Consider the following 27,387-nt stretch of genomic DNA (forward strand, 5'->3'; position numbering starts at 1 on the left):
GTGTTAGGGCGATAAGCTTTTTTTTCATTTTCAACAAATATAAAAAAGTAATTCCAACGTTGACTTGCTCCATTGAATTAATATTTCTCAAACACACCATGTTACCGTAGAAAGAAAACTATTGCTATCAATGTGCTGAATGAACCAAATGATTATGCTGTACAGATTCTCAAAATGCTCACACTCGTTATTCTTACTGTGCAAACTAATGAACTATGAAAATGAGCTTCACCACATTACTGCAACGATCAACTGCCATGCAACATTATGCTAGCAACGAATGCTACCCAGAGGACTGGAATTATGCTACTCGTTCTATCAACTATTCCTCTATCGCTCAATTTGTTCGCTAATCCGTTCCTCTGAGGTTCCATTAAATCCGAAGTCACCACATTGTGGTCTAGTTTGCATCACATGTGCTTCTACGAAGTACCGAAAATTGCTACAGGATTGTTATACCCGATGAGGGAAAACATGTTAATTAACAGGTAATAAAATACTGCAGTCTCAACAATGACAAATTGAGGCACCAGACCTTGGCGTACAAAAATGATATAATTCGTTCACCCTTCCTTAGCCTAGTGTCAAATTTGTCCGGATGGAAAAGAACCCATGATGTGAAATAGCGCTCTGACATGATTTAGGATTAGTCGCTTAAAGGAATAAAAACCCATAATAGGAAAAGAATGCGTCTAATAAAATAACCGTTGTCGTTTATCCGTTATTTGTCTATAAATGAGCCATTCCATACGGCTATGCACCAGAGAACCAACTTTCAAATCTAGTTTGAAATGAAAATTATTCTAGTTGAAGTAAAAGAAACAAGTAAAAAATATTTTTAATTCTTTGTTTCGAAAATACGATCAATAAATGCTTTTTTTATTTTCATAAGTAAAAAAAACCAGTAGGGTCTATGCTCTTGTGCCGCCGATAAAGCATTTAAAAATTTTCTTTGCGATGCTCCATTTCTGCTTTCTGTGGAACTCATTTTCCGAGCTTCTGTATCTTTCCCATTACTTTCTGTAATTTTTGTTGTGTTTGGGTTGGGTCTGCATCCAACAACTCCTGCAAGTCCTCGTCTTCAAACGGTTTCGTTCTTTAGAGCAAAATCATCTCTTTTGAATTACTGAAACCAACTCTTACATGTTTTCATTGCTGGAGGATTTCCACAAGCAAACGATTGCTTGTATCGTCAGTTCTTGTTGTCTTGAATAACGAAGGCTTTAAGTTCCTTCCTGTATCATTCACTTCTAGCTCTCAAAAATCGTTTTGGGAAAGACCTTGAGAAAGACCATTTGGACACCCCGCCATTGCCGCCACCGGTTGTTTTCTAGCTGGATGACTGTTGAGTCGTGAATGCATCTTCAATTTTAAATTGTTTATTTTAAAAGGTGAGTCGATAATTATTGCGACAGCCTAGATCGATTGATAACTCGGCTATACTGCCCATGATTGCATAGGAGACGTAATTGACAACACCATTAGTGTTGGGAAAACGCATTTTTGTTGTTTTTTGGCCTACAAGCATAACCATGCAAATTTCCGATGAAATGATCTATCCAGCTGAAGTATATTATCGGCAAAAAGTGGACCTAGGTGATTTTGCGGATTATAACTTTTTTTTCTATTTGGAAAACGCTTGCGCCTATTTATGCGGACAATCAATCGTTTCAATGAACTTTTGTCCGCATAGCTAGACGTAATCACCAGGTTGCTCTGTTTGTAGCGTTAGTATATACAATTCCGATAATAGTCAAAATGTCTCCGTCGGTAGTTTCAGTTGTTATCGGATAAAATCAAGAAGGTTTGGAAGAAATTTAGTGAAATGTCTGGAAAAGGTGCTCTTGATTTGTTGCGAGTCTAGGATAGTACTTTTTTAAGAACTGCAGGTTTGTTCCAATTCATTGAATTTGTAAAGGCAATCTGCAATCTGATGTTGGTAATTTTAGTAACATGATTTACTGATATCACGATCAATCACATAAAGATGGTGGAGTGACTTACCCCAACGGTATGAGTAAATGCTGAGTATGTGGAATAATTCAATGTTGAATCCGAGGAGTTATAATGCTAAGAACCAATATTATTTTATGTTTACTACTGATCTGATTGTTTCATTAACTACTTGAAGATTCAAATGCAGAAATTTAGGAATATAACATTAAATAACACAATTGCTTCTCTTTGTTCATCGTGTACAGAAAATAGTAATTATATGAGGAGCGTTTCAATGATTTCTTATATTCATCTATTAGGAAACACTAAGTAATAAGACGCTATCGTGACAGACATGTTTGGACTCTACAAAGAATGTGATTCAAATGTAGATTTAGCTTATAGCACATAATGCTGACAATTGTTGATTTTCGAACAAGCCAATGAAAATGGTCATCTCTAATTTCAAAAAGTTACCTGATATAAATTGTTCACCACCTCGACAAACACCCCATGCCAAATATCAGCTCAATCGGACTTAAGAGTGAGTGGCGCAAAGCGGTCAAAGTTTGAGGAAATGGGGGTTTTCGAAAAAAAATGTTGATGCAAAATGTCTCAAAATTGCACGAAACGAATACTAGTGTCATCTCGAAGAAAAAATTTGTCAAAAATCGACCGCGCTCTATCATAAATGAACGAAAAAAAAAAACAATTAACAGATAGCATAGTTTAGCAGTCTTCAGAATGATCGGTGCTGATGCGCAATAAAATTTTTGTACCAAGTTGAGCTTCCACTCCTTGTGCACACATGCACTCTGGTGAATGAGCACGCAGCGAAACACAGATGAAATGTGTGGTTGTCAGCGCCGTTCTTACGCAGAGATTTGCGCCCAGTGTTAAGCTGAGTTTTACGCTGAAATTTGCGCCGTGCTTGCTCCGTATTTCTTTTCAAGAGAGAATACGAGTTTTCTTTGAGTGCACGCTGATGAAAATTAAACTCAAGCGCAGCGCTGCGTTTGTTTTCTGAAGACTGTAGTTTAGCTTATTTCCGAGTAAAGGACGAAGGACGGGATAAATCTCAAATAACTCGCTTAAGCGATAAAATTGCTTATACGAAGAACGAGAGAAAGTTATAAAAACGGACTTTGACTAACGACCAAAGGGAAACAGAAAATTTTCGCCAATGTTTTCCTCCCGCAAGACGCGATTAAAACTAACGTTTTAGACAGGAAAGGAGTAATAAAATGTGCTAGAAAAAGGATAAGTGTATCTAGGCGGACTCGGTCGCTTATCGATCAGCACATATAGCCAGCAATGAAATAATGTTACGCCCAGAGATTTTCCCTTCCTGATTTTTAAGGATTTCCCAGAATTTTTGACACGTTCCCTGATATCCTGATAAACACTCAATTCTTCCTGATTTTTCTGAAATGATCCTGACTTTTCCTGATTTTATACTTTTTACTTTATTCTAATGAAAAGCTTCCGTAATAAATATACGAAGTTTTGGTTGGAAATGAGAATTGTCATAATAGCCTACATAAATAAGTTCTCCAGTCCGCACTTGTATAATGTTTAATCTGTTTTTGTTTATTATCTATGTATTCCGAAGCGATTCCCTTTTCGAAGACACACCCTGTTGACATTATCAAAGCTTGAAGTTGGCGTGAAAGAATGATACTCTATCAGATTAGCACGCCCCAAGGCAGTTTCAAATCGCTATATATTGAATGAAAATAATTACTTAAAACACGTAGTCCTAATTCTTACTTTACAACTTTGTCTATACATTTCCTGATATTCCACTAAAACTTATCATCATTAGCATAATCTTACGAAATCTCGAAGCTGAACTTATTCATTATTCTCGAAGCTCGATAATGAATTTCTACTAATTAAACAGTCCATAAATTCCAACAACAACTGCTCGCAAAAAACTAAATGAACTTCCAGAATTAGTCAATGTGATAGCCGTCGTGTTCCTTCAGAGCAACGCCAAACCTCGTGTGTCTTGACAACACGACAATTTATTTTAGAGTCTGGCTGGAATGTGCTATCCCACCAGCTAAACTAACCCGTTGTTGCACCTTCAGATCATCACAGGTTATGGTCCCTGTGAAATTCTCTCAAGCACATGAACTTCGACATTATGGACAGCATAGAAAATATCTTTCATTTATATATCAAACAGTTTTCGGCGGAAATGCAAACATATTCTGGGAGGATAACATTTTGAGGCTGTGTGAAAGATGGCGAAAGGTCGTGGAACAAAACTGTTTTATGAGCACAGTTTGAATAAATGTATGTCTGCCTATAAAAACCATGCGTTTGTGTTTCCAAAAATCGATTTGAACTTTCCGGGCAACACAATACAAGCTATCCTGATTTCTCCTGATTTTTATTTTCATTCTCCCTGATTTTTGAAAATAATAGTTGGCAATCCTGGTTACGTCTGTGTGCGATTTCCCTCGTTCGCTCATCTGTTATGGTTTAGAACAAATAATTGTTTTTTTCCCTTTTCTTAGCTACGCCCTTCTGGTGTTAGATAGGACCCCACAAAGAGGCAATATAGGGAAAAAAATCTTGTATAAAAGAAAACAAATCGTTACTAAATAAATCACTCTCAATCCAACCACGAACGTAGGAGCGTCGTACGCAACACAACACCAAGCTGGAATTATTATTAAATATCACATCCTTCGGAAATACGTCCACTTGAGCATCTTCAGTAGAGTCATCTAGTCTTATAAAAGACTAAACTTAAACTAAAGGCGAATGAACTCTCCGAGTGTGTAGCCTCTATAATTCAACATAAAAACCAAAACAATAACTTAAACTATAGGGTTGGGGAAAAAGAAATGTCGTATTTCTGATCGAAATTTGACGCTTTATTTAACATACTTGAAATTATCCAATTTAAGTCAAATATGCGCCGTTTTGTTCGCAAACTTGTTACCATTTAGAAGGCAACTTCATTATCCCCCCCCCCCCCCTTTATAAAACCCCCTTTCTTATTTGCAAAAAGCTCAGACAGCCAGTTCTCGCAAGCCTCTTTTGAGGCCAACTTAGTATCACCAAGAGCGGTTTGCATGGACCGGAAGAGATGATAATCACTTGGAGTCAGGTCCGGACTATACGGTGGGTGCAATAGGACATCCCATCCGAGCTCCCGTAGCTTCTGGCGGGTCATCAAAGATGTGTGAAGCCGAGCGTTGTCCTGGTGCAAAACAACACCATTCCTATTGATCATTTCTGGCTGCTTCTGGTCAATCGCCTGCTTCAAACGGTCAAGCTGCTCACATTAGAAAATCGAGTTGAGGGTTGGCCATAGTTGAGCAGCTCATAGTGGATGATTCCCTTCCAACCCCACCAAACACACAGCAAAACCTTCCTGGCCGTCAATCCGGGCTTGGCGATGGTTTGGGCCGGCTCACCGCGCTTCGAACAAGACTTTTTTCGCTTTAGGTTGTCATACGTGATCCACTTTTCATCACCAGTCACCATCTTCTTCAAAAATGGGTCGAGTTCGTTCCGTTTCAGCAGTGCATCGCAGGCGTTGATTCGGTCTAAAAGATTTGTTTGCGTCAACTCGTGTGGTCCCCATACATCCAGTTTTTTTTTTTTTTGGAATCCAATCTTCTGCAAATGGATCTTCTGCTTTTGTGCTGTGCGAATCGTTACAGTATCGGGTTCATAAACTACACGATTTTTTTCGGCCGCCTTAGTTGCAGTTTTACCTCGCTGGTAGTAAAAACGTAAAATATGGCGAATTTCTTGCTTGGTGGACTCCATCTTTGACCCGCTATAACTTGAGACTGAAACGGACAATCACAACACTGTCAAAACCACACTTGTAGCACAGATTGTCGTCTTCAAATAGTCGTATAGTATGACCCGATGCGATAAGTAAAACACAAGATATGTTTAAGTGTTGCCATATATTGACAATATACGAGATATCTTTTTCCTCAACCCAATATATTCTCGGCCTGTAGCATTTGCATAGTTGCCGACCTTCAAGAACCTCCTGGATATTGCCAGCTTGCCAGCAAAACAGTCATAGGCAAAAAATCTCCAGTTTATTTTTTATTTTTTACAATTTTAGCCATCTTTTTTTAATTTTTTCGCCATTTTCAAAATTATATTCTTTCCTGCCCAGACTTGTTCAAACTAGAAACTGTTTGCCATAGCATGGTCCTGTGTATGTAAACATTCCTGAGAAAATCGAGTAGCTGTGTAAGGACATTTACTCCTATCTCAGCTGTAGTCCGATCATACTTGACTTCCGTCCCTCAAATCCCTCTTATGCCACATTTACTAATTTTCTTAGCTGAACATTGATAGTGTCAAAGGCCGTCTTTAGAGCAAGAAACAAAGCACTCACATTTTTTTTCGAATCTGTGTCTTCCAGAATCTACAAGTTCGACTACACCCACAGATGTACTACTGCTGTTTCGAAATCCATATTGCAGGTTATACAGTATGCTATGTCCATCTAGGAAATTAACAATACGTTCCATTAGTAATTTTTCAAAAAAAATTGTTGGAAACCGACAATGTCGATATGGGCCGATAATTGTCGGTTTGACCTGAGTCGCCAGATTTGAATATTGGTATTACTTTAGCCGTTCTAAGACAATCTGGATACGAAATTGTTCGAATCATCAAATTGAAAGATTCAATAAAATCTCACGAGAAGAGAATAACATTGTTCTTAACTATTTTGGTCGGAGTATTGTCAGAACCTGGTTTTTTTTTCAACTTAAGATCCTTTATCAGAAGTATAACTTCATTCACAGATGTTGGATTGAATTGAATCGGGAACAGGGTTTATGTAACGTAATGGATTGCGCCTTCCAGCCACTATCTTTACAGCTAAATTACGCCCAACATTTGAAAAATGTTCATTGAATGATTCACGAATGGATTTACTGACAGTAACCGGAACACTATTGATAGTTAATGAGAGCTTTGTTTTATTTCGGATTTACCCGAAATAGCATTCAAATTTTTCCATAGTTTAGAGTGAGTTGTATTGATTAGCAGGGTTTCGAAATAATTTGCTTATCAGTTGTTGTCATTTGATATTAAAATATCATCGAATTTTTCTTTATCCCATTTGTTTATTTTAGGCTCATTAGCATAACAGAGCCGAATTTTAATCGTGAACATGTCACATGTATATCATATCTATAAATTAAACATTACACAGTTGCCAATCGAATTTATGAATTTATGTAAATCGTTGATTCCACGGACATTCTGCTGTAAAGCACGCAGGTGTTCAACTGAGCTTTCCTCATATGCTGTATTGCAATCATCAATGCTTTCATGGTAATTTTTTAAAAATATGAGATTCATTTGTTTATCGATACGTTACACAAAAATGACATAGGTTAACAAAAACAATTATTAATATTTCTTGCGTTTCGGTGATGGCGATTCTTTGAGAGAGGTAGAATAGTGAACAATCAACCGATTCAGCTCGTCCCTTGTTATGTTAAAACGTTATTGAAATGATTAGTTAGTTTTTCGACCCGCAATTTTAAAGTTGAAATATTGGGGGGCATTTTCTCAAAGTGGTCTGGTTCTGATTACTAATGAATGCTAATGAACAGTCAGTAGTACAATGAGGTACTTCAGAATCATTCACTGCCGTTTCTGACTTCAAAAAAACCGTGATGATTGGGTAACCCTACAGGACAACCCATCAATTCAAGAAGCCGGACGACGATTACATTGTTTACTGAACAGGAAGATAAGATTCTGGACTGACAAACTTGTTTACCAGGTCAGAACCTAATCGATAACTTAGGCGAGTGATTTTACGAAGAGTAGTCGCACCTAACAAATAGTATTAGAGTATTGTTAAACATAAATTCCTGCGTTGAATGAAATACAAATTACAAAATGCGGCAGCATAACACACTTAACACCAACTTCATAAACGTTCAGAAGAAGTTCAACTACATCTTCAGGAACTATGGACTATTGGAAAGGCTTTGAAAATATTTGATAAATATAAAATGAAGTGTACCTTCTAAAGCGGATCATACACGCTCAATATTAAATTTGATAATTTAGATTTAGTACAATATTTTGTACAACGTTTTAATATATCAGGAATACACGTTCAATTTTATTGCACAACCTCCTATATGACGCAACCAGATTGAACGTGTGCGGACCGCTTAAGATCCGAAGGAAGCCCTAGGCAATTACCTAAATTTGAATGTTGTTTCCTGCTACCCCACGCACAATGCAGTGACAATTTAGCGACAAATTTACTTGCTCGCTATCCTGGTTAGCGTCTGCCAAATGTTGTTATCGTACTCAAAACTTTGCAATAAAATTACAAACCTCCCATACACCTCTCCACGCAATGAATCATGACGGGGTGAGAAATTGTTGGTTCATATTGGCAGCGATGTTGTTGGCCTACACCGAGGCAAAATGCAGTTTATGATTTTGCGCAACATAGCGCATTTGATGTCTCGGTGGACAAAAGAAAGTTCCTCTGCCGAATGCCGATAAAGAGACAAGTACAAAGAAGTTATGCTCGCTAGCCTAAAAGCATATTGTCGTAGAAAAAGCTATTAATAATACTGTGTCAGAAAGTACAATTGATGGCTACGTATGACAACTTGGTACGAGTTCGAACTAACTGTACAATACGGTAACGCATCTTTGGAATAAATAGAAGGATTTTCTCGGCGTTTATTGTGATAACATACTTCAACGAAAGCATCATACGCATTAACCTCGTGCTAACGATGCAGCTCGTGTATAACAACTAATGTGAGTTGATAAAAGTTAAAACGATTTTTTCCCTTCGTTCGAAGGCGGCAGCCGAATTGAAAGTGTTTTAAGTTTGCTGCATGTGCTCCAGATATTATAGTAGAAAGGCTAACAACGAAAATTCATTAATAAGATTACATGCACGGGTGAGTTTTTCAAAGACAAGATTCAGAAAGTTTTAATATGAAGAAGTGCATGAAGGAATTGAGGGGTTCATATGCATTTTTATTAGTTTTTATGAATCACCGCCACTATCTTTTTTCGAATTGAGCTCAGGGATTGATTATTTATGGTTTCATACTACAAAGGTATGTATGCATAAATATATACCCTACTGTATAGCGAAAATGGTCATGTCTAATTTCAAAAACCAACCATGTACGTTTTGTTTATTGGCCCAAAAAATGAAGCAAAGTTTCAGCTCAATCGGACGTGATTTGGGGGTGCCTCAAAGCGCTCAATGTTTTGATTTTTTGATCCTCGAAAATCTTCCAAGGGGAAGTAAAGGAAATTTTTAAAATCGAAAAAAAATCGATGCCAATCAAAACTTTGAGTGCTTGGAGCCATCCCTAAATCATGTCCGATTCAGTTGAAATTTTGCACAGGTCATGTTTTTGGGCCAATAAACAAAACAAAGTTTTTGAAATGCGTTGATGTTTTTTTTACATACATCCATTGTCACCCTAATATACAGCCATTCCATGCCAAACCGATATAGTGTTTCTCAGATTTTCGCAAGAAGTAGTAATTTTGTTCTTTAGCGCAAAGATTAGACCCGTATTTTTATCAGGGTGCCCATTTTCATTTTAGGGTGTTCCGAAAAATAATTTTTTTTTCACTTTTCCTAAAAATTACTTTTTTCAAAAATTCATAACTATTGTACCACTGAACCGATTTAGTTGATTCATATATCAAATTTAAACCAATGAGCTATAAATGAAATATAAAATATTGAACCTGCAAACAAATGGATTTTATTTTTATAATTATTGATTGAAGTAGCTTTTTATTGTTTTTATGGGTTTGGACTAGAGGGCGCTATATTTTTTTATTTATTTTCCTGGAAGCTGAGGTTTTTTACATAACATATCTCGATATCAGAGAGGCTTTTTTTCGTTTTTGAGATATTATTTTTCAGAGTTAACCGCTGGTTCGGAAAAACAGTTTTTCCCCTTTTATCCATAAATGACTTTTTGCAAAAAAAAATCACAACATTTGAACTATCGAACCGATTTAGATGATCGATATATTAAATTGAAGCCAATAAGCTAACTTTCTTTCACATATCACATATCAATATCACACTCGCAGGAAGATTGTAAATTAATGAGTACAAACAAATAAAATACCACCATCATCATAGTACAACGCTAAAAAAGACAAATGCACAAACAAATTGTATCCGTCATAGCTTCATAATCTTACATACTAACATTGATCAAAATTCTAACCTGAACTACGAAACATTTGAAGGCTTGTTGCTGTCTTTGCCTTATAGAGTAAAGTATTGTACTGTCGAAATGAGTTTAGGATACACGACATTCGGATGTTGATGGTTCTGAGGTCACTTCCTTGTCTTGTATTACGGCACATGATTTTGGTTTGTCCGATTTAGAGTATTTTCACACAACTAGTAAATGCAAATCGAATTTTCTTCGTGATAATCACATGTAATCAAGTTTGTTGAAAAGCCCCAAGTCTCTAGTTGCTAATAATACCATAAGGCGTAAGATTATCCAAATATTATATTATGTTTTCAACGATCTTCTTCAAAGAGAAACAGTGATCATGGTTTGTCCACCTCTGATCATGGTTTGTTCGAAAAATGGCCATGGTTTGTCTGGTTTTAGAAATCACCATTCTTGAATGAAAAAATTCTAATTTCAGGTAGATGTTTCATTTCTCATTACTTGAGTTTACTGTGATCGTATTGATCCATTCATAATTTAGGCTTTCTTCAGAATGTTCTGAAAAGTTAGCTCAAATGAGGGGCGCGTTGACACCAATAATTTTATAAACCTTTAAAACAAAAGAATCCGTAGAAATTTTCTATAAAACTACTGTAAATCATGAAACAAAGAATTTTATTTATGTGTTTGGAAACATTTGAATACCTGATTTGACACTGGTGCACTGAACTTCAAATTCAAACTTCATTCAAAATTCAATTGAATTCAAAAAAGTAGACAAACCAAGATCATATTTCCGACTGAACAAACCAATTACCCTGTTAAACCCTATTTACCCTGTTCTCTTCAAAAAGCAGCGTTTTGTCTAGAACAACGCAAAGATGTTTGATTCATTATAGTCTTTCCAAAGGTTGCTCATCTATTCTTATACTTAGACTGTAGCTATCATGACAGCGTGTCGATACTACCATGTAATTAGTTTCACTTATGTTTAACTTCATTTTTTCCATTTTAGCCAGTCATCTATGTTTTGTAGAGATATTTGTATTGGTCTGTTGGTGTTTTAGAAAATCTTCTGTAATTTTGCAAATATTGTAGTAAGTTCTAATGTTTACAGGTAAATTTTAGCCTAGTATTTCCCCTACACTTCTGTGAACCTTTCATATTGATGCGATCAACCCTTTTTTCCTTGTCGATCGATCAAAGTTTGGAGAAAATTACATTACACATGACATAATTACATTGCAAACTGCACCAAAAAAAACAAAATGCTATGCGTACTCTCAAAATAAACGATTCGTATCATTCGTTTTCATGAGCTTTTGGGTGTGGAATGTGCGTATATTTGGAAATGCATATGTATATGTGTGAATGTCATCACTACATGCAATCATCATACAAGCTTCAAAATGAGATATAACCCATCTTCATGCATTTTTTTTTCACGAAGTTGCAGCATTTCAAAAATCACTTCAAAATTTCGACTCTGCTCCTCTATTTTTTTTGTAGACCGTATACTTGGTTGGGGTTCTGCCAAAACGAACCAATCGCCATTTTTTTCAAAATTGAGTAACTTACACCACTGGGAGCAAAAAATGGTAATCTATCGACTATAAAATTACCGTGTCATTCGGACAGCTGACAACAGCTTCAAAACAAAAATTCTGTGTGAAAAAAAAGGAATTCAGCATTCAATCAGATTGAACCATAAACCAACAACATGGCATCGGAGGATAGTGCACGTTCTCTCCAAAGAGATAGTTTTTCATATTTATCCGAATCTTTAATAGATTTTTTTTCTGTTTCAGATAACTCTTGAAAATACTTCTTCGAGACTTGGTAAGTAAGACAGTCAAGGGCTGCCATGAAGGGTAAAACCGTGTTAAGAGGGCTGATTTGCATTTTTCGAAATTGCGTTCAGCCACAACGAATCAACTGTAATGAATTTTTAAATCAATTAATTTTCATTCATAAAGACAATATTTTGTCAAAAACAGCAAAAGTGAGTCAATATGTATAGGGGAGCCGCGGGTAAGACGGACAGTGGGGGTGTGATGGACAGGTGGTTGATTTGTATAGTTGCATTATGAATTTCAAATTTCTGTTTATGGGAAATCCTTCTACATGCAATCCTATAATATTTAAACCATAATATGACAATGAATACTGATCAAAAGTGGAATAGGGAAACAAAAACCAAAATCGAACATGATTCCGCGTGTGGATGTAACTTTTGCGGCTTCGATATTAAGCATTTTGAGTGGTTTAATTGGAAAATTGAATTCACTGATGGTTATATTTCGGTTTGTGAGTTGACAGAGAAGCGATATTAGGAATGTATGGAAAAGTAAATTCATTCGTAAGTGGTAAATTTAAATTATTGAAATAATTGCACTGGGGGGGGGGTTTGAATGGGCAGTCACTTCCATAATCACATCCAATGCATGATGGAAAGTGAAGGGAAGAATATTGAACTCTTCTTTTATATTGCTTTCTCTTTTTGTTCTATTTCAGTTACTGGATGCACAAACAATGAGAGAGAGTGAACCTATTCCTCTCGCGAGCGATAAACCTCTACGCTTCATATATTATGAACCTGTCCATATCCTTCCCACTACATGTCCATTATACCCGCACCGATAAGAATGTTCTACCTTTCGGCTTGTTTTATTTTCAGTAAAAAAACATGGAAAACACATTTTTATAAAACATTTGGCCAGTTATTTCAAAAACCAGTATATTGAACTGTAAGAAACTACTTTTAAATTTTTGAAAACATGAGTTTCCAAAGATACAATTGAAGTTTTCCTTAACATGTCCGTCTCACCCCCATTTCCCCTACCATTTATGAAATAAGTCAAGAGCCGTTAGAAAATACTAATATGTTGTGTAATAAGAACACCCCAGATCTACTTGTATACCAGCAAGGAGATTCGAAAACGTATCTCAGCGGGAAATCGGACTTCCTTCGAAATACGAAAATATTATGGGCCAACCGTTAGGCCAGTTGGAATAAACTCATTCTCCGATTCATTTCTTTTCTATCGGATAATAGAATAGTTTTTCGGAAAATTTAAGAAAACTCATTATTATCCACGAAGGAGAATGATTTATTCCAGCGCTGCCAAATAAAGATAAAATATGTCGAATAAAATCATCCTTGAGAGTAATGGTTGGCAGTATTGGAAAAAATCATCTTCGCTAAGATCAAATGCATAGATTTTCGGGCTAGGTTGCATCGAAAACCTATATATTCCAAACGAAAATCAAAAAGACAGATCCAGGCAACCATTGAATATGAGCAAATGAGCAAATGAGCAAATTATACTTTTTTATTTTTTTTATTTAAATCGTTTATTTTTACAGGCTCAGTTACATAGGTTTAAAGGAGCCGAACTCCTTACTGTATTGTTACTAGTATATATACATTTTTCCTTAATTCTAATGTTAATAATATAGGAAACCGATTACTCGCGGTCAACTCGAGTTTAGAAGGGTGACATATTTTCTTCAGGAAAAGGAGGGGATATGAGGATATGTTGACAATGATCACACTCACACTCTCAATCACACTCATCACACTCAATTCTTAAACCTATCTTATATCTAATATGTATTTACATTTCATCTTATTCTTAAGAAGGGATCCGATCTCTCACAAAGGAAAAGGAAAATGAAAAACTAAGGGTATAAGGACAATCACACACGAAGATCGATAGCTTTAAGGAATACATATATTTGGGACATGTAATCAAGGTCTAACCGAGCCAACACGTCTCTCACCGGCATCATGGGCTGCCTTCCTCGGGCCCGAAGGGTGACTACTAAATTCGATCTGGCGACAAGATACAGCTCGCACGACCAAACAACGTGCTCGATGTCGTGGTAACCTTGGCCACAAACACAAAGATTGTTGTCGGCAAGATTAATACGAAAGAGTAGAGCATCTAACGAACAGTGATTGGACATGAGTCGGGAGAAGGTGCGAATAAAGTCCCGACTCAAGTCCAGACTTTTGAACCATGGTTTGAGGCTAACCTTAGGGATAATCGAGTGGAGGCACCGGCCCAATTCATCTTCGTTCCATTTGCGTTGCCAGTTAACTATGGTATTTTTGCGGACTAAAGAATAAAATTCATTGAAGGCGATTTGACGCTGATCAATATCGCCTTCAATTGCACCTACCTTTGCTAATGAGTCAGCCCTCTCATTACCCAGAATTGAGCAATGTGAAGGGACCCAGACAAAGGTAATGACATAACAGCGTCTGGATAAAGTACTCAAAATTTCTCGTATTCTCTCAAGGAAGTACGGCAAGTGCTTTTCCGGCCACACTGAACGGATAGCTTCGACAGAGCTAAGACTATCCGTTACAATGTAATAGTGTTCAACAGGTCGTGAGGCGACGCTGTCCAGCGCCCAGTGTATCGCTGCCAATTCAGCAATATACACTGAGCAAGGATTCTGAAGACTGTGTGAGGTGCTAAAAAATTCGTTGAACACTCCAAATCCTGTGGACTCATTCATAGAGGACCCATCAGTAAAGTACATATTATCACAATTGATATCCCCATACTTTGCATCGAAGATCGTTGGAACGATCCTCGATCGAAGATAATCTGATGTTCCATGGATATCCTGCTTCATGGACAGATCAAAATGCACAGAGGAATTGATGTAGTCAGGAAAACAAACACGGTTGGGAATATACGAAGAAGGATTAACCTGCATGGAGACGAATTCATGATATCTCATGAATCCAGAATGAAAATTTAGCTCGATCAGCTGCTCAAAATTTCCGATCACCAATGGGTTAATAACCTTACACCGGATGAGGAACCGAAGAGATAATAAATTGAAGCGATCTTTTAGTGGGAGTAGGCCTGCCAAAACCTCGAGACTCATGGTATGCGTTGAGGGCATACATCCCAACGCGATACGGAGACAAAGATACTGAATTCGCTCGAGTTTAATGAGGTGTGTTTTGGCAGCTGATTGAAAACAGAAACTGCCATACTCCATCACTGAGAGAATAGTTGTTCGATACAACATTATAAGATCTTCGGGATGGGCTCCCCACCAGGTGCCGGTAATTGTACGGAGAAAGTTTATTCTTTGTTGACATTTTTTACTCAGATACCTAATATGGGCCCCCAAGTACATTTAGAGTCGAACCAGACCCCAAGATACTTGAATGACATAGCATGAGTGATCGGTTTACCCAAAAGTTGAAGCTTTGGTTTTGCTGGTTTATGCTTCCTAGAAAAAACCACCATCTCTGTTTTCTCCGTGGAGAATTCGATCCCTAGCCCAATGGCCCAGGTTGAAAAATTGTTCAAAGTATCTTGTAAGGATTCTTGCAGGTCGGATTCGTTTGATCCTACGACAGACACCACTCCATCATCTGCAAGTTGTCTTAGGCTGCAATTTTGTGTAAGGCAATTGTCAATGTCGCTTACGTAGAAGTTGTACAAAAGGGGGCTTAAACATGAGCCCTGGGGGAGTTCCATGTAAGAGACCCGACTTACTGCCGAATCTCCGTGAGAAAAGTTCAAATGTTTCTCACAAAGCAAGTTATATAACATATTATTCAATAGAGGCGGCAGACCCCGAGATTGTCTGTCGGCAGACCCCGAGATTTATCTGACAAAACCTCTATTGAAACAGAATCAAGGGCCCCCTTTATGTCCAAGAATACTGAAGCCATTTGTTTTTTTTCGGCGTAGGCCATTTGAATTTCTGAAGAAAGCAACGCAAGACAATCATTCGTCCCGTTGTCCCTGCGGAACCCATATTGTGTATGTGAGAGTAGGCCATTCGTTTCAACCCATCGATCAAGGCGAAACAAGATCATTTTCTCCAACAATTTCCGTATACAAGACAGCATTGCTATTGGGCGGTACGAATTGAAGTCGGACGCGGGTTTTCCGGGTTTTTGAATAGCTATAACTCGTACTTGTGTCCAATCATCTGGAACAATATTATGCTCCAGAAACCGATTGAATAAGTTCAACAAGCGATGTTTCGCCACATCAGGGAGATTTTTCAGCAAGTTGAACTTAATTCTATCCGATCCCGGAGCAGAATTGTTACATGAAAGGAGAGCAAGAGAGAATTCTACCATCGAAAATTCGGAATCAAGATCGCACCTATCTTGTGGTATATCTCGAATAATTCTTTGCACTGGAGCGGAATCGGGACAAACCTTTCGTGCAAAATTAAAAATCCATCGATGTGAATATTCCTCGCTTTCATTGGATGAAGAGCGATTTCTCATGTTTCGAGCCACTTTCCATAATTTTTTCATTGACGTTTCTCGTGATAAACCTCCCACGAAATTTCGCCAATAAGCACGTTTTTTTCCCTTTGATCAAGTTTTGATTTTCAAGGTCCAAATACGTTTGAAAATTCTCAATGGTTCCACGTTTCCGAAAAACTTTGAATGCATTCGATTTATCCTGATAAAGCTTGGAACATTGGTTATCCCACCATAGTTTGGGATGCCTTCGACGAATAGTGCAACCTGGGATGGGTTTCGTTTGAGAGCGAACCGCGCTGTCAAAGATCAAACGAGAAATTAAGTTATACTCCTCCAATGGAGGTAAACCATCTCTGGAAGTGATGGCTAGAGCAATCGCGTCCACATATTTTTTCCAGTCAATGTGTCTTGTGAGGTCGTATGCCATGTTTATTGATTCAGAAGAATTCAACCCATTGGTGATAGAAATTTTGATTGGCAAGTGGTCACTACCGTTGGGATCCTGGATTACATTCCACTTGCAATCTAACGATAGTGAATTCGAGCAAAGCGAGAGGTCAAGAGCACTTGGGTTAGCAGGAGGTTTAGGTACACGTGTTGTTTCCCCAGTGTTCAAAACGGTCATATTGAAGCTGTTACAAAGGTCATATATCAACGATGAACGATTATCGTCGTACGGTTCCCCCCAGGCAGTTCCGTGAGAGTTGAAGCCTCCCAAGATTAATCGTGGCTCAGGAAGGAGTGAGCACATGTCAACAAGTTGGTTGCGGCTAACCGCAGCTCTCGGAGGCCAATACAAGCTGACTATACAGAGTAAACTGTAAAACAGTGATATCTCCGACCTCTCTATTTAAATTAGACATCAAGAGAGATAATCATTGCAAGGAGGGGCCATGTTTGCATCAATTGCTGCAAAATTGTCTTTAGTACTGGAAGCATTGCGGTGACAATGGTTCTGATGGAGTCGGAAACATTAAAACACGTGAAGATTTGATCCACAAGGTCAGACAACTTTATAAATCCCGATTGGGAAGTTGAACTTGACGGAAAAACAGGGACAGTTGGGGTTTTTGATGTCCCCTCGAGTGCTGGGTCGTTCGAAGGTGAACTATTACCACGGAGGCCAGGAGGGACCTGATTTTGCTTATCCGCTGCACTCGATTTTTTGGGCAAGCTAACAGGGGGTAGCACCGGAGGGACTTGTCCTTGAACTTTGGGAGTGGTCACATTTTTGCGCCGGGGATTCCCTTGAGAAATAAACGGCGTGCCCCCGTTAGCTGTATCCGCTTCCATTTCGTCAACTGGCAACGTAGCGAAGACATTGTGTGTATTGATTGGTTGTAAATTATATTTTACCTGCCCTTGGATTCTTTGGCTAAAACTGGTAACGGGAAAAAAGTTTGCTTATAGAAGAAATAATTATTTTCCACACATATTTCCACATTATTCGATATGTGATTGAACAAAATTGAGAAGGCGTTTACTGTGTTGGGGAATTTCGTTCTGGAATTCACGATTCCGATCTACGTCGAGGAAACGAAATCTGTCAGTACTAGGATTAGAGTTGCTTATACTGACAGGCAGGGAAGCAATTGACCGCAGAGTGTTCCTACTTTTGTTAGGATTAATATCAGTTGTGAGATACAGATCAACTCATAACCAGGCTGACAACGGGTAGTTTTCTCTTCTATGACGACCAAGGGTTGGCGTCACACATACCATGGCAGAAGCTACGGACTCGTTTCACGGTCGAATTCCTGCGCAAAAAAAAGTTCGTTTCCTTGATGTCCCGCGCGATGGAAGAAAAAAAGAGATTTAATTCTGCACAAAGTTTATGGAAACCCGACATAGTTGAGCAACAAGGATCGCAAGAAGCTGAAAAAGACCAGAACCAGCGTCTATACAGTGCTAAATCGTTTCAATTAAAATTTGTCTCTTTCCTACTCTATCAAGGCGTCAAGGCAGGACAATAGATCAGAAATGACCACGAAGGCTTTCAAAGTGAATCTAGGACTTTCGGACGCGGATGTGGTCAACACACTCGGTGCTGTTCACAGTAACGTTTGCATAGAAAAAAATAACAAATTTTTCCAATTTTTCATGCGTTCGCCTTAACGCCCAATAAACCCATGAGTTTTCAAACAAAATTTAATAGCGCTATCAGTTGAACTGCGGAAGCATGTTTTGTGCGTACTGGGAGCGAAGAAATTGAACATCGTCAAGTACTTTGAGTTCGCCAGATTCACTCGTTCCGGTATCTACAATATTCTTACACTTCTGGCGAACATTGAACGGAAGCCTGGTTCCGGTCGTCCGACGATGCTATGCAATCTACGCAATCGTAAACTGCAGCTGAAGCTAATGCAGGAAACGGAGGGGAAGGTGACTTCATCGTTCCGCGAGGTCGGAGGTTGTCATTCAGAATGAAATGAACCCCCCAAACTGAATTGACAAAGCTTTATTGAACGACATTTACGACTCTGTTATGACACCAAAACACCACACCAAACCACACAAAAAAAAATGACCCAAATATTGTTTTCATTCTGCTCTGAGAGTCCACTAGAATCCTGATCACAATGCTTCGACTTCTACATAATATCTTGAGTGTGCTGAAACCCTCAAATTTATTCACTCAATTAAGAATCATCGCAAACACAGATTTACTCAATAAATACCCTTGCAATAGAACACTCACAACATGTATTCTAGAACTCACTAGCGAAATATTTGTTACCGCGATATAAAATCTTAGATGATACAAATGCTTATTTTGATCACAACTGTTCTTAAAAACTTTCGATACCTTATCCAAAACCACCTCAACTGTTGTATATTTTTAAATATATTTTATATAGTTGTTAAGTTAAACACACTAAGCCTTCTAAACACTATATTCTATCGATTATATCAAATTATTAACAACTGAATTAATTGAAATATGAAATATGAAGTATGTTAGAACTATAAATAAAACACAACCGTTCCACGACCAGTCAATTTAATAATTTTTAAGTTGAAAAATCACTTCTCTAGTTTACCGCAAAATTAATAATCAAATAGTCGCTCACCACTTGTTGGGAGGCTCATAACTTCGCAGATGTATCCAATTGTAATGCACCGTCGTTACTCTCAATCCAAATCCACAATTCAAATATTGAATCTTCACAATCAACACACATACACACTAGGTAGAGAATACTGCTCTCATTTTAGCCGTGAGTATCCTTTATCAGGCGATAGCACCTGTGGCTTGTGCTTGCCTTGCCTTATCTACCTCAATGTTGATCCAACGTTTACCAGGAATTTTTATCTTCTGGCCGAAAAGCATAAGATTCCGTCGGTTTTATAACTGCTGGAGGTCGAGCTTTTTCCAGACATGTGCGGCAATGAGCTCACGATACAATGCTTCACAGCTGACATGGATGAAGATGTGGTGGAAAGAGCATGCTTCTCGCCTTCATGCGGTAACTGTTGTGGGTATCACGATTACAGATTATCATTATTAACTTCACCACAGTTATTAACAGCTTGGTCCTAGCGCTGGGACGAACTGGCTGGTGAAATTTAAATCCTCATTTACGCACAAGAGCAATTTTACATGGCGCGCGAACGGCAAAAATCTATTGAGCAAAATAACTCGCTTCTTCTCTCTACAATTTTGTCATATTTCAGTTGCTATGGGATGAGTTGCAACTTGAAAATTACATGGCGATCGGATATTCACATACGCCAGGATATTGAAGAAACTAAATCGATTAGCTTATGGACTTTGAATACGCATTTATTGAGATCTCCTAAAGTAATGCACAGTCTCAATATGGAGAACTCGTACATGAAAGTGACACTTTATGATATTAACATCTTCGATGTTTACCAGGAGTATCTACGAAAGCGCCGGTTCACGGTATTTTCACCGGTTCACGCGCCAGGTAACGAGCTGTATAAGAAAAATTTGAAAACATAATGTGGCTTGTGATGTATTTGCATTCGTTAATGCGCATTACTCTTCATAACAAATTAGTAGCATACCACACAACATCATTAGAGAAAAACTAGGAACACATGCTATTTTTATGTTTTTCGCATGAATTTACAATAAGTATGGACTATAATCGAACCCTCAATCAATCCAATCGCCAATCGATTTCTCTTGACCTCGTAACCTCTCAAGATGGACCTCATATTAGGCTGTCAAAAAAGTCCTGCGGTATTTCCGCGAGGTGTCGTTGTAAGCGCGTAGTTCTAGTTGTATTCATCGTATCGAGTCATACTATAGCTTGTTGGAAAGGTATTTTAATATAATATAGTCCTTGAGAGTGTTTTGTTTGGTTAAGTCGTTCGTGAGTTATAGTGTCGCAAATATGGAGCAAAATAAAGAGAAAATCCGACATATTTTACAGTACTACTATGACAAAGGCAAAAATGCATCTCAAGCTGCCAATAAAATTTGTGCAGTTTATGGACCCGATACAGTTTCCATTTCCACCACACAACGATGGTTTCAACGTTTTCGTTCTGGTGTAGAGATCGTCGAAGATGCGCCACGCTCCGGAAGGCCTGTCGTCGAAAATTGCGACAAAATCGCTGAATTAGCCGAGAAAAACCGGCATAGTAGCAGCCGTAGTATCGGCCAAGAGCTGGGGATAAGTCATCAAACCGTTATTAACCATTTGAAGAAGCTTAGATTCACAAAGAAGCTCGATGTATGGGTGCCACACACGTTGACGCAAAAAAACATCTTTGACCGTATCGACGCATGTGAATCGCTGCTGAATCGCAACAAAATCGACCCGTTTCTGAAGCGGTGACTGGCGATGAAAAGTGGGTCACTTACGACAACGTGAAGCGCAAACGGTCGTGGTCGAAGCCCGCTGAAGCGGCTCAGACGGTGGCCAAGCCCTCATTAACGGCCAGGAAGGTTCTGCTGTGTGTTTGGTGGGATTGTCAAGGAATAATCTATTATGAGCTGCTTCCCTATGGCCAAACGCTCAATTCGGACCTGTACTGCCAACAACTGGACCGCTTGAAGGTAGCACTCATGAAGAAGAGGCCATCTTTGATAAACAGAGGCCGCATTGTCTTCCATCAGGACAACGCCAGGCCACACACTTCTTTGGTGACGCGCCAGAAGCTCCGGGAGCTCGGATGGGAGGTTCTTTTGCATCCACCGTATAGTCCGGACCTTGCACCAAGTGACTACCACCTGTTTTTGTCCATGGCGAACGAGCTAGGTAGTCAAAAGTTAGCCACAAAAGAGGCCTGTGAAAATTGGCTATCCGAGTTTTTTTTGCCAATAAGGAAGCGAGCTTCTATAACAAGGGTATTATGAAGTTGGCATCTCGTTGGGAACAAGTCATCGAACAAAACGGCGCATATTTGACTTAAAACAGATGATTGTAACTAATTTTATGAACAAATGAAAATTCAAAAAAAATACCGCAGGACTTTTTTGACAGCCTAGATTATTATACATGTTGTCCATGGATCAATTCAGACACATTCGATACATCACCTGTAATCATTGTCGGGGGTCTAAGTCCTCTTCGTCAATCGCTAATGGAATCCATTACATTCACCCGAACTCCATTCATCCGAAAGACATTCATTCATTCTCCGGAATCCGATCAGATCCAAAACTTGATCTGATTTTGCGATACGATCAAAGGCGATTTAAGTATGTTGTAATCCGTTTGACTCCGATCCAATCGGCTTGTGCAAATGTGGCCTTGACGCATAGCAAACGTTAAAATAATTCATCCGTAGGGGAGGTGCGGTAAAACGGACAATGGACAATAAGATGGACAGGTGATTGCTTTGTATAGTTACATTATGAATTTCAAATTTCTGTGATGTGTACCATTTCTACATGCTAATCCCTAATATTTAAACAATACTATGATAATGAATATTGATCAAGAGAAGAAAAGGAAAACAAACCCCGAAAATCGAACATGAATCCGCATATGACGGATTTCGCGCCAACTCGACCAGATGTTGGCATGACCCTCTCAGAACTCAATGAAACTTTCTGGGCGTGAATACCTTACCTAATTAAGCAAGTATGCCAACTTAGTTTTCCGAAAATTTATCTAGACTAACATATGGAAAGGGCTAAATATTTTTGTTTTTACTCGAAAATGATAAGTCCTACAAAAAAGTTTTAGGAAAATAATTGAATTTTCAGAAAAAAAATACTGAAAAAATAGTTTTTGAAATTCTACACTGAAAAAAAATCGATTTCAAAAACTGAAAGTCGATTTTCTCAAAATGGTCATCTCAGATCTTGATGAAATGGCAGATAAATTGTTACCGATCAATTAACAATCGTCGGTTGGTTGTGCTTGTCAAAAATTTTCTGTTTAGTGTGTAAGTAAAGTTTTGTTTTGTTGTGACTGGTCTAATTATTGTTAAATGTAAATACAGTTTTCAGCTTGTTTTTGTAGTCAAATGCATGTTTACAATTCAGAGAGCAACGACAGCTCTTAAACAATAGCCATCTGCTAAAAATCTCTTGACCGGTCGGTCTGGTATCGAATAGTTGTTGTAGATTTAGGTATCTGGCGGAAAAGAAATTTATTTACATTATTTCGTTTCTGCGTAATCATCAGAAATCAACAAAGAAAAGTGTAACATTATTAACAACATGAGTCAAGCCGTAAGTTTCTTATCAATTAAAAACAGATATTTTATTGGAGTTCTCGCTGAATATGAGTAAAATGTGGCATTTTCCATTGTATACTTGTAGAATCATGTCGAAAAAGATGAATAAAAGTAATATTTTTGTGTGTATTTTTTATTCTCTCATCTTCATACAAACCAATAAATTTTCATTATACTCGCGATCAGTGTTGCCACACGTACAGATTTATCTGGAAAGATATAGTTTTTTTTTCGTTATTTTTGGTACAGATTCTGTACGGCACAGAGTATTATGGTGTGGGGGTTCTTCTCCTGGTACGGGGTAGACACCCTATACTGAGTGGATAAGATCATGGATCAGTAACTCTACGCCCAAATCCTAAGGAATGTTATGCTGCCGCACTCCGAGTGGGAGATGCCCCTTAAATGGCAGTTCATGTAGGATAACGAATTCATGCCAAACCAGGGGCATGAAGTGATGCGTAACAAAGGTTACAAGGTACTAACCTTAGAAACTTTTCACGGTGTGAATTGTCTAGTTTTTATTTTTTTTACCATAAATTTTCAAACCAGTCTTAATTTTTGTCGCGTTATTTAAGTTGTCATGTATACTCAAAAGGCTTTTTTAATGAATGACTATTCTTTTAACTACAGATGTTATAAATTTCTTCGAAAAATGCAAATTAATTATTAGTGTATTTAAAATATTATTTTTCTTGAATAGTTCAATGATATTCCAATAACTTTTCCGAACATCATATTTTAATCACACATCTTGATATCGAATTATGATTTTTTGATAAAAAGTTCCATTTTTCCACATAGGCCCCAATGAAAAATCAGTCGTAATAGTAAAAAAATTGTTCTTCTGGCAGATAAAAGATCAGATAGCAGAATACGCATAAAGTTCTGCTATTCTCATTACTTTTCACCAAATTTTCAAAAAATTGATTATTAAGGAGCAATTGATAAATGGATATCTTATCGAACTGCAGGAAACTACACGAAAGTCATATATGCCCTCACAGAAGACATATTTTTCAATAATTCTATGGAGGTTTGAGAGCGAAAGTTGGTGGAAGTTTTTTTTAAATCGATATCTAAAGTTTGAATTTTGATGTCATAATTTTTTATTTCTTTGCAAATTCAACTCCCCCGTTTTTTCAAAAATATCATCAGAATCAAGCCACTTTCCATTAACATTTTCCCTGCTTACTTTGATAATTGCATTCTATTTCAGTTGATTTGATGTCAAACAAGATTTAACTTTTAGAAACGAGTTGAAATCCGTTTGAAATTTTACAAAAACTTTCACATGCCACAATTTAGCCAGAAGTTTATAGTTCAGCTGCTTTATTAGTAAGTTGTGATGTTCTATCTAGCTTACCAATACTTGTTTACATCGTTTTAGGCATACATAAACAAGTATGAGTGCATTAGACACACGAATTAGACACAAAAATTTTATTTTTGTCTACGGTTTAACGCACTGTGTGTTATGTTACCTCTATTGTATTACCTCTATATATTACAATCCCTTTTTTGATGATGATGAATCGATTATTATCGTAAACAGCTAAAAAATATTGGATTACATGTTTAACAATTAATTTAAAAAATCAGACATCACTAGTACGAACGTACACTCTGTCCAACTTCTATAAGACCACCCTGATTCTATTTCATTGCAACACAAACAATCATAATTTAAAGAAGATAAATTCATACATTGTTGAATGCTTAGCATAAAGTATATTTAATGTCAATTTCGTACAAAAAGTTGTTTGTTTATTTATTGTTTATTTATTTATATGATAATTTCAGCTGTCCAGTTTCTATAAGACCACTTCAAAATTCATAATTATTATCAATGAAAAATTCAAGACAATCGGATGATTTACATGTCAATAATTGGCAGCCTTGCCAGTGTAGATTTTGCGTACAACGATCCCCCTAAGATTTTCAACAGTATGCAAGTCTGGAGAGCGAGCTGGCCAGTTAAAAAAATAAGTTTTTGGTCCTTGATCCATTGCTTAGTTTACTTGCTGGTATTAATAGTAGCTTTGTTTTGCGGGAATGTGATTTTTTGTGACGATATCCACGCATAAACGGTAATAGAGAGGACTCCAGAATATGTGTGTAATTCTTGAATGATGTGTTTCACCAAAATTCCTTATTGAAAAATACTGTTCCTTCTTCCGTCAATCACGCCAGTACCCGTTGAAACCATGAGGACCATCCAAATTGAAGTTTTTTTCGTCAGTGAAAAAAAAAAGTATTTTTTTGGAAACATTATTTGTCACAACATACCATGTCCCACTATCGGTTCATGTGAGCTTTGGCAAAACTCAGACGTCTTCCGATATGAGATGGTGTAAGATGAGCAGCTTTAACCTTTCAAGCCCTCTTTATGTGAGGATTTTTGACCAAAACTTGACGAATTGTCACCCGAGTAGTTGAGTAGTTAAAATATTTTACTTGCACATGCGATTTTGAGGCATTCGAACCTGTTCTAGCTGGAGCTCTTCGTAGCCACTTGGTTACGCGTTCGCTTACTAAGCGATCGATCGTGAGTTCAAACTCAGGACCCTCAATTGACCATCTTTGTGTTGTTATAGAATAACTACGTCCAAGCAACCATCATCAGCGATGAAGATCGATCCACGGTCGAAATAAGATCGATTCATCCATACAACTGCTCTGCTCTGCGAGAAACATCGGGCTGCTGTTCTATTAATAACCCAACAATGATCAATATCAACTGTCTCCGCTGTCCGGTCTGCTGAACAATGGAAGAACAGAAAGAATACCCTTACGCCTAAATGGCTACTACTGTGTAATTTACCATAATGTAATGGAACAGAAAAACCTAACGCCTAAAAATGGCTACTGTGTAATTTACAATTTATAGAAACATAAACATATGTACATGTACACGATTAAAACTCGACTCTGTTACGGCTAAAATGCTAATGAGCCTAATAAATAAATAAATGGGATAAAAAAAACCTGTTCTAGCTATTTTCCGCTATTCCCGGTCAGAGAGCTTCCATTTACGTGGAGCTCTCTCCTTCTTACCGTATCCTTGAGGATTCGCCAAATAATTGAGGACTACTTGATGGGATCGTCCAATTGTACGAGCAATTTCTCTGATACCAACATTTTCTTGGTGAAATGCATCGATTTGTCTTTCTTCTCTCTCCGTGAGTATTTTTCCCTCCGGCATTTTCCAGATTTATCGATCAAAACAACTAAAACAAAAAAACTGGTAACAAAATGTAACTGGTGTTATAGAAACTGTTGACAGTTGAAAAATACGAAAACATTCGTTTACACTCAGCGCTTGCACACACACAGATGAAAATCATGCAGTGTATGGTAGTCGCCAATACCTACACACTAGAATATAAATTGAAGCATTGTTTGTTTACAATGACACAAAGCAGCAAGATCATCACCTGGTCTTATAGAAGTTGGACAGAGTGTATTTCGTCTGGGCTTGTAGTGCGCTGTTATAAATTGAAAACGAAGGAAATCACATTCAAGCTTCAGTAGAATCAATAGCTATTTCTCCAAATTTCAGTCAGTTGACATTTTTTGTGGGATTATACGAAATATCAACCGTTTCATTTGGGTATGAACCTAGAGCAATTGATAAAAGTATTGAATGATCTCAAACATGGGGGTTCTCGGATTACCGCATTGTAATAATGAAGAAATGAAATATGTATAGAGTGCAGGAGGTATTAAAATTGTAGTTGCTCTCCGAGTATTCAAATTAAAATTAAAACACACATCATAAATCAATGTGACACGCCACTTATGTGGAGCTGCCGGTCTAGAATAGCACTCCGGGTCGAGGTCCCCGTCCCTGTCGTAGAAGGCGACTAATCAGGCGACAACGCGAGTAAGGGCGCGGTAAAGCCTATGGAGAATGCGCGGGGAAATACCGTGTACAGGAGCAACGAGAGGAGTGCCGAGCACATCAGGGTCGACACCAATAAGATCCTGATTACAACATACTGGTATGACATGGAAAACGGATATGACATGGAAACGGACAACATGCGACGCTAAAGGCTGACAGTCGTGCTATTCTGCTCCCTGAGTAACGAAGGGTGACACCTTCTTCAAACGGCGGGTGGGGTAATAGTGCGGTTGCCCCCGTCCCGGTAACAACTTGGCTAGTCTTCGGGTACGTTCGATGCTCGTCTAGGCTTAGGCACTAGGTACTAGGCATCAGATGTCACATTCCTGACTTGCGCTGATCCGGCTCTGAACACGGTCCCCATGAAGGACCGTGTCAACCCTTGCATGGCCTCACTGCTTGCATATATAACCATG

General features: G+C 38.0%; 1 protein-coding gene across 1 annotated transcript in view; it reads right to left on the reverse strand.

Annotated features, from left to right (window-relative positions):
• Positions 1-19,709, reverse strand: part of LOC129770762 (FMRFamide-related neuropeptides) — a 67,051-nt gene extending 47,342 nt beyond the window's left edge. Inside the window, exon 1 of the mRNA XM_055773814.1 lies at positions 19,473-19,709. Coding sequence (XP_055629789.1) covers positions 19,473-19,491 — 19 coding nt within the window. The 5' untranslated portion in view covers positions 19,492-19,709. The remainder of the gene's footprint in view (positions 1-19,472) is intronic.
• Positions 19,710-27,387: the final 7,678 nt, after the last annotated feature.

Source organism: Toxorhynchites rutilus, chromosome 2 (assembly GCF_029784135.1).
Source record: "Toxorhynchites rutilus septentrionalis strain SRP chromosome 2, ASM2978413v1, whole genome shotgun sequence".
NCBI classification, from domain to species: domain Eukaryota; kingdom Metazoa; phylum Arthropoda; class Insecta; order Diptera; family Culicidae; genus Toxorhynchites; species Toxorhynchites rutilus.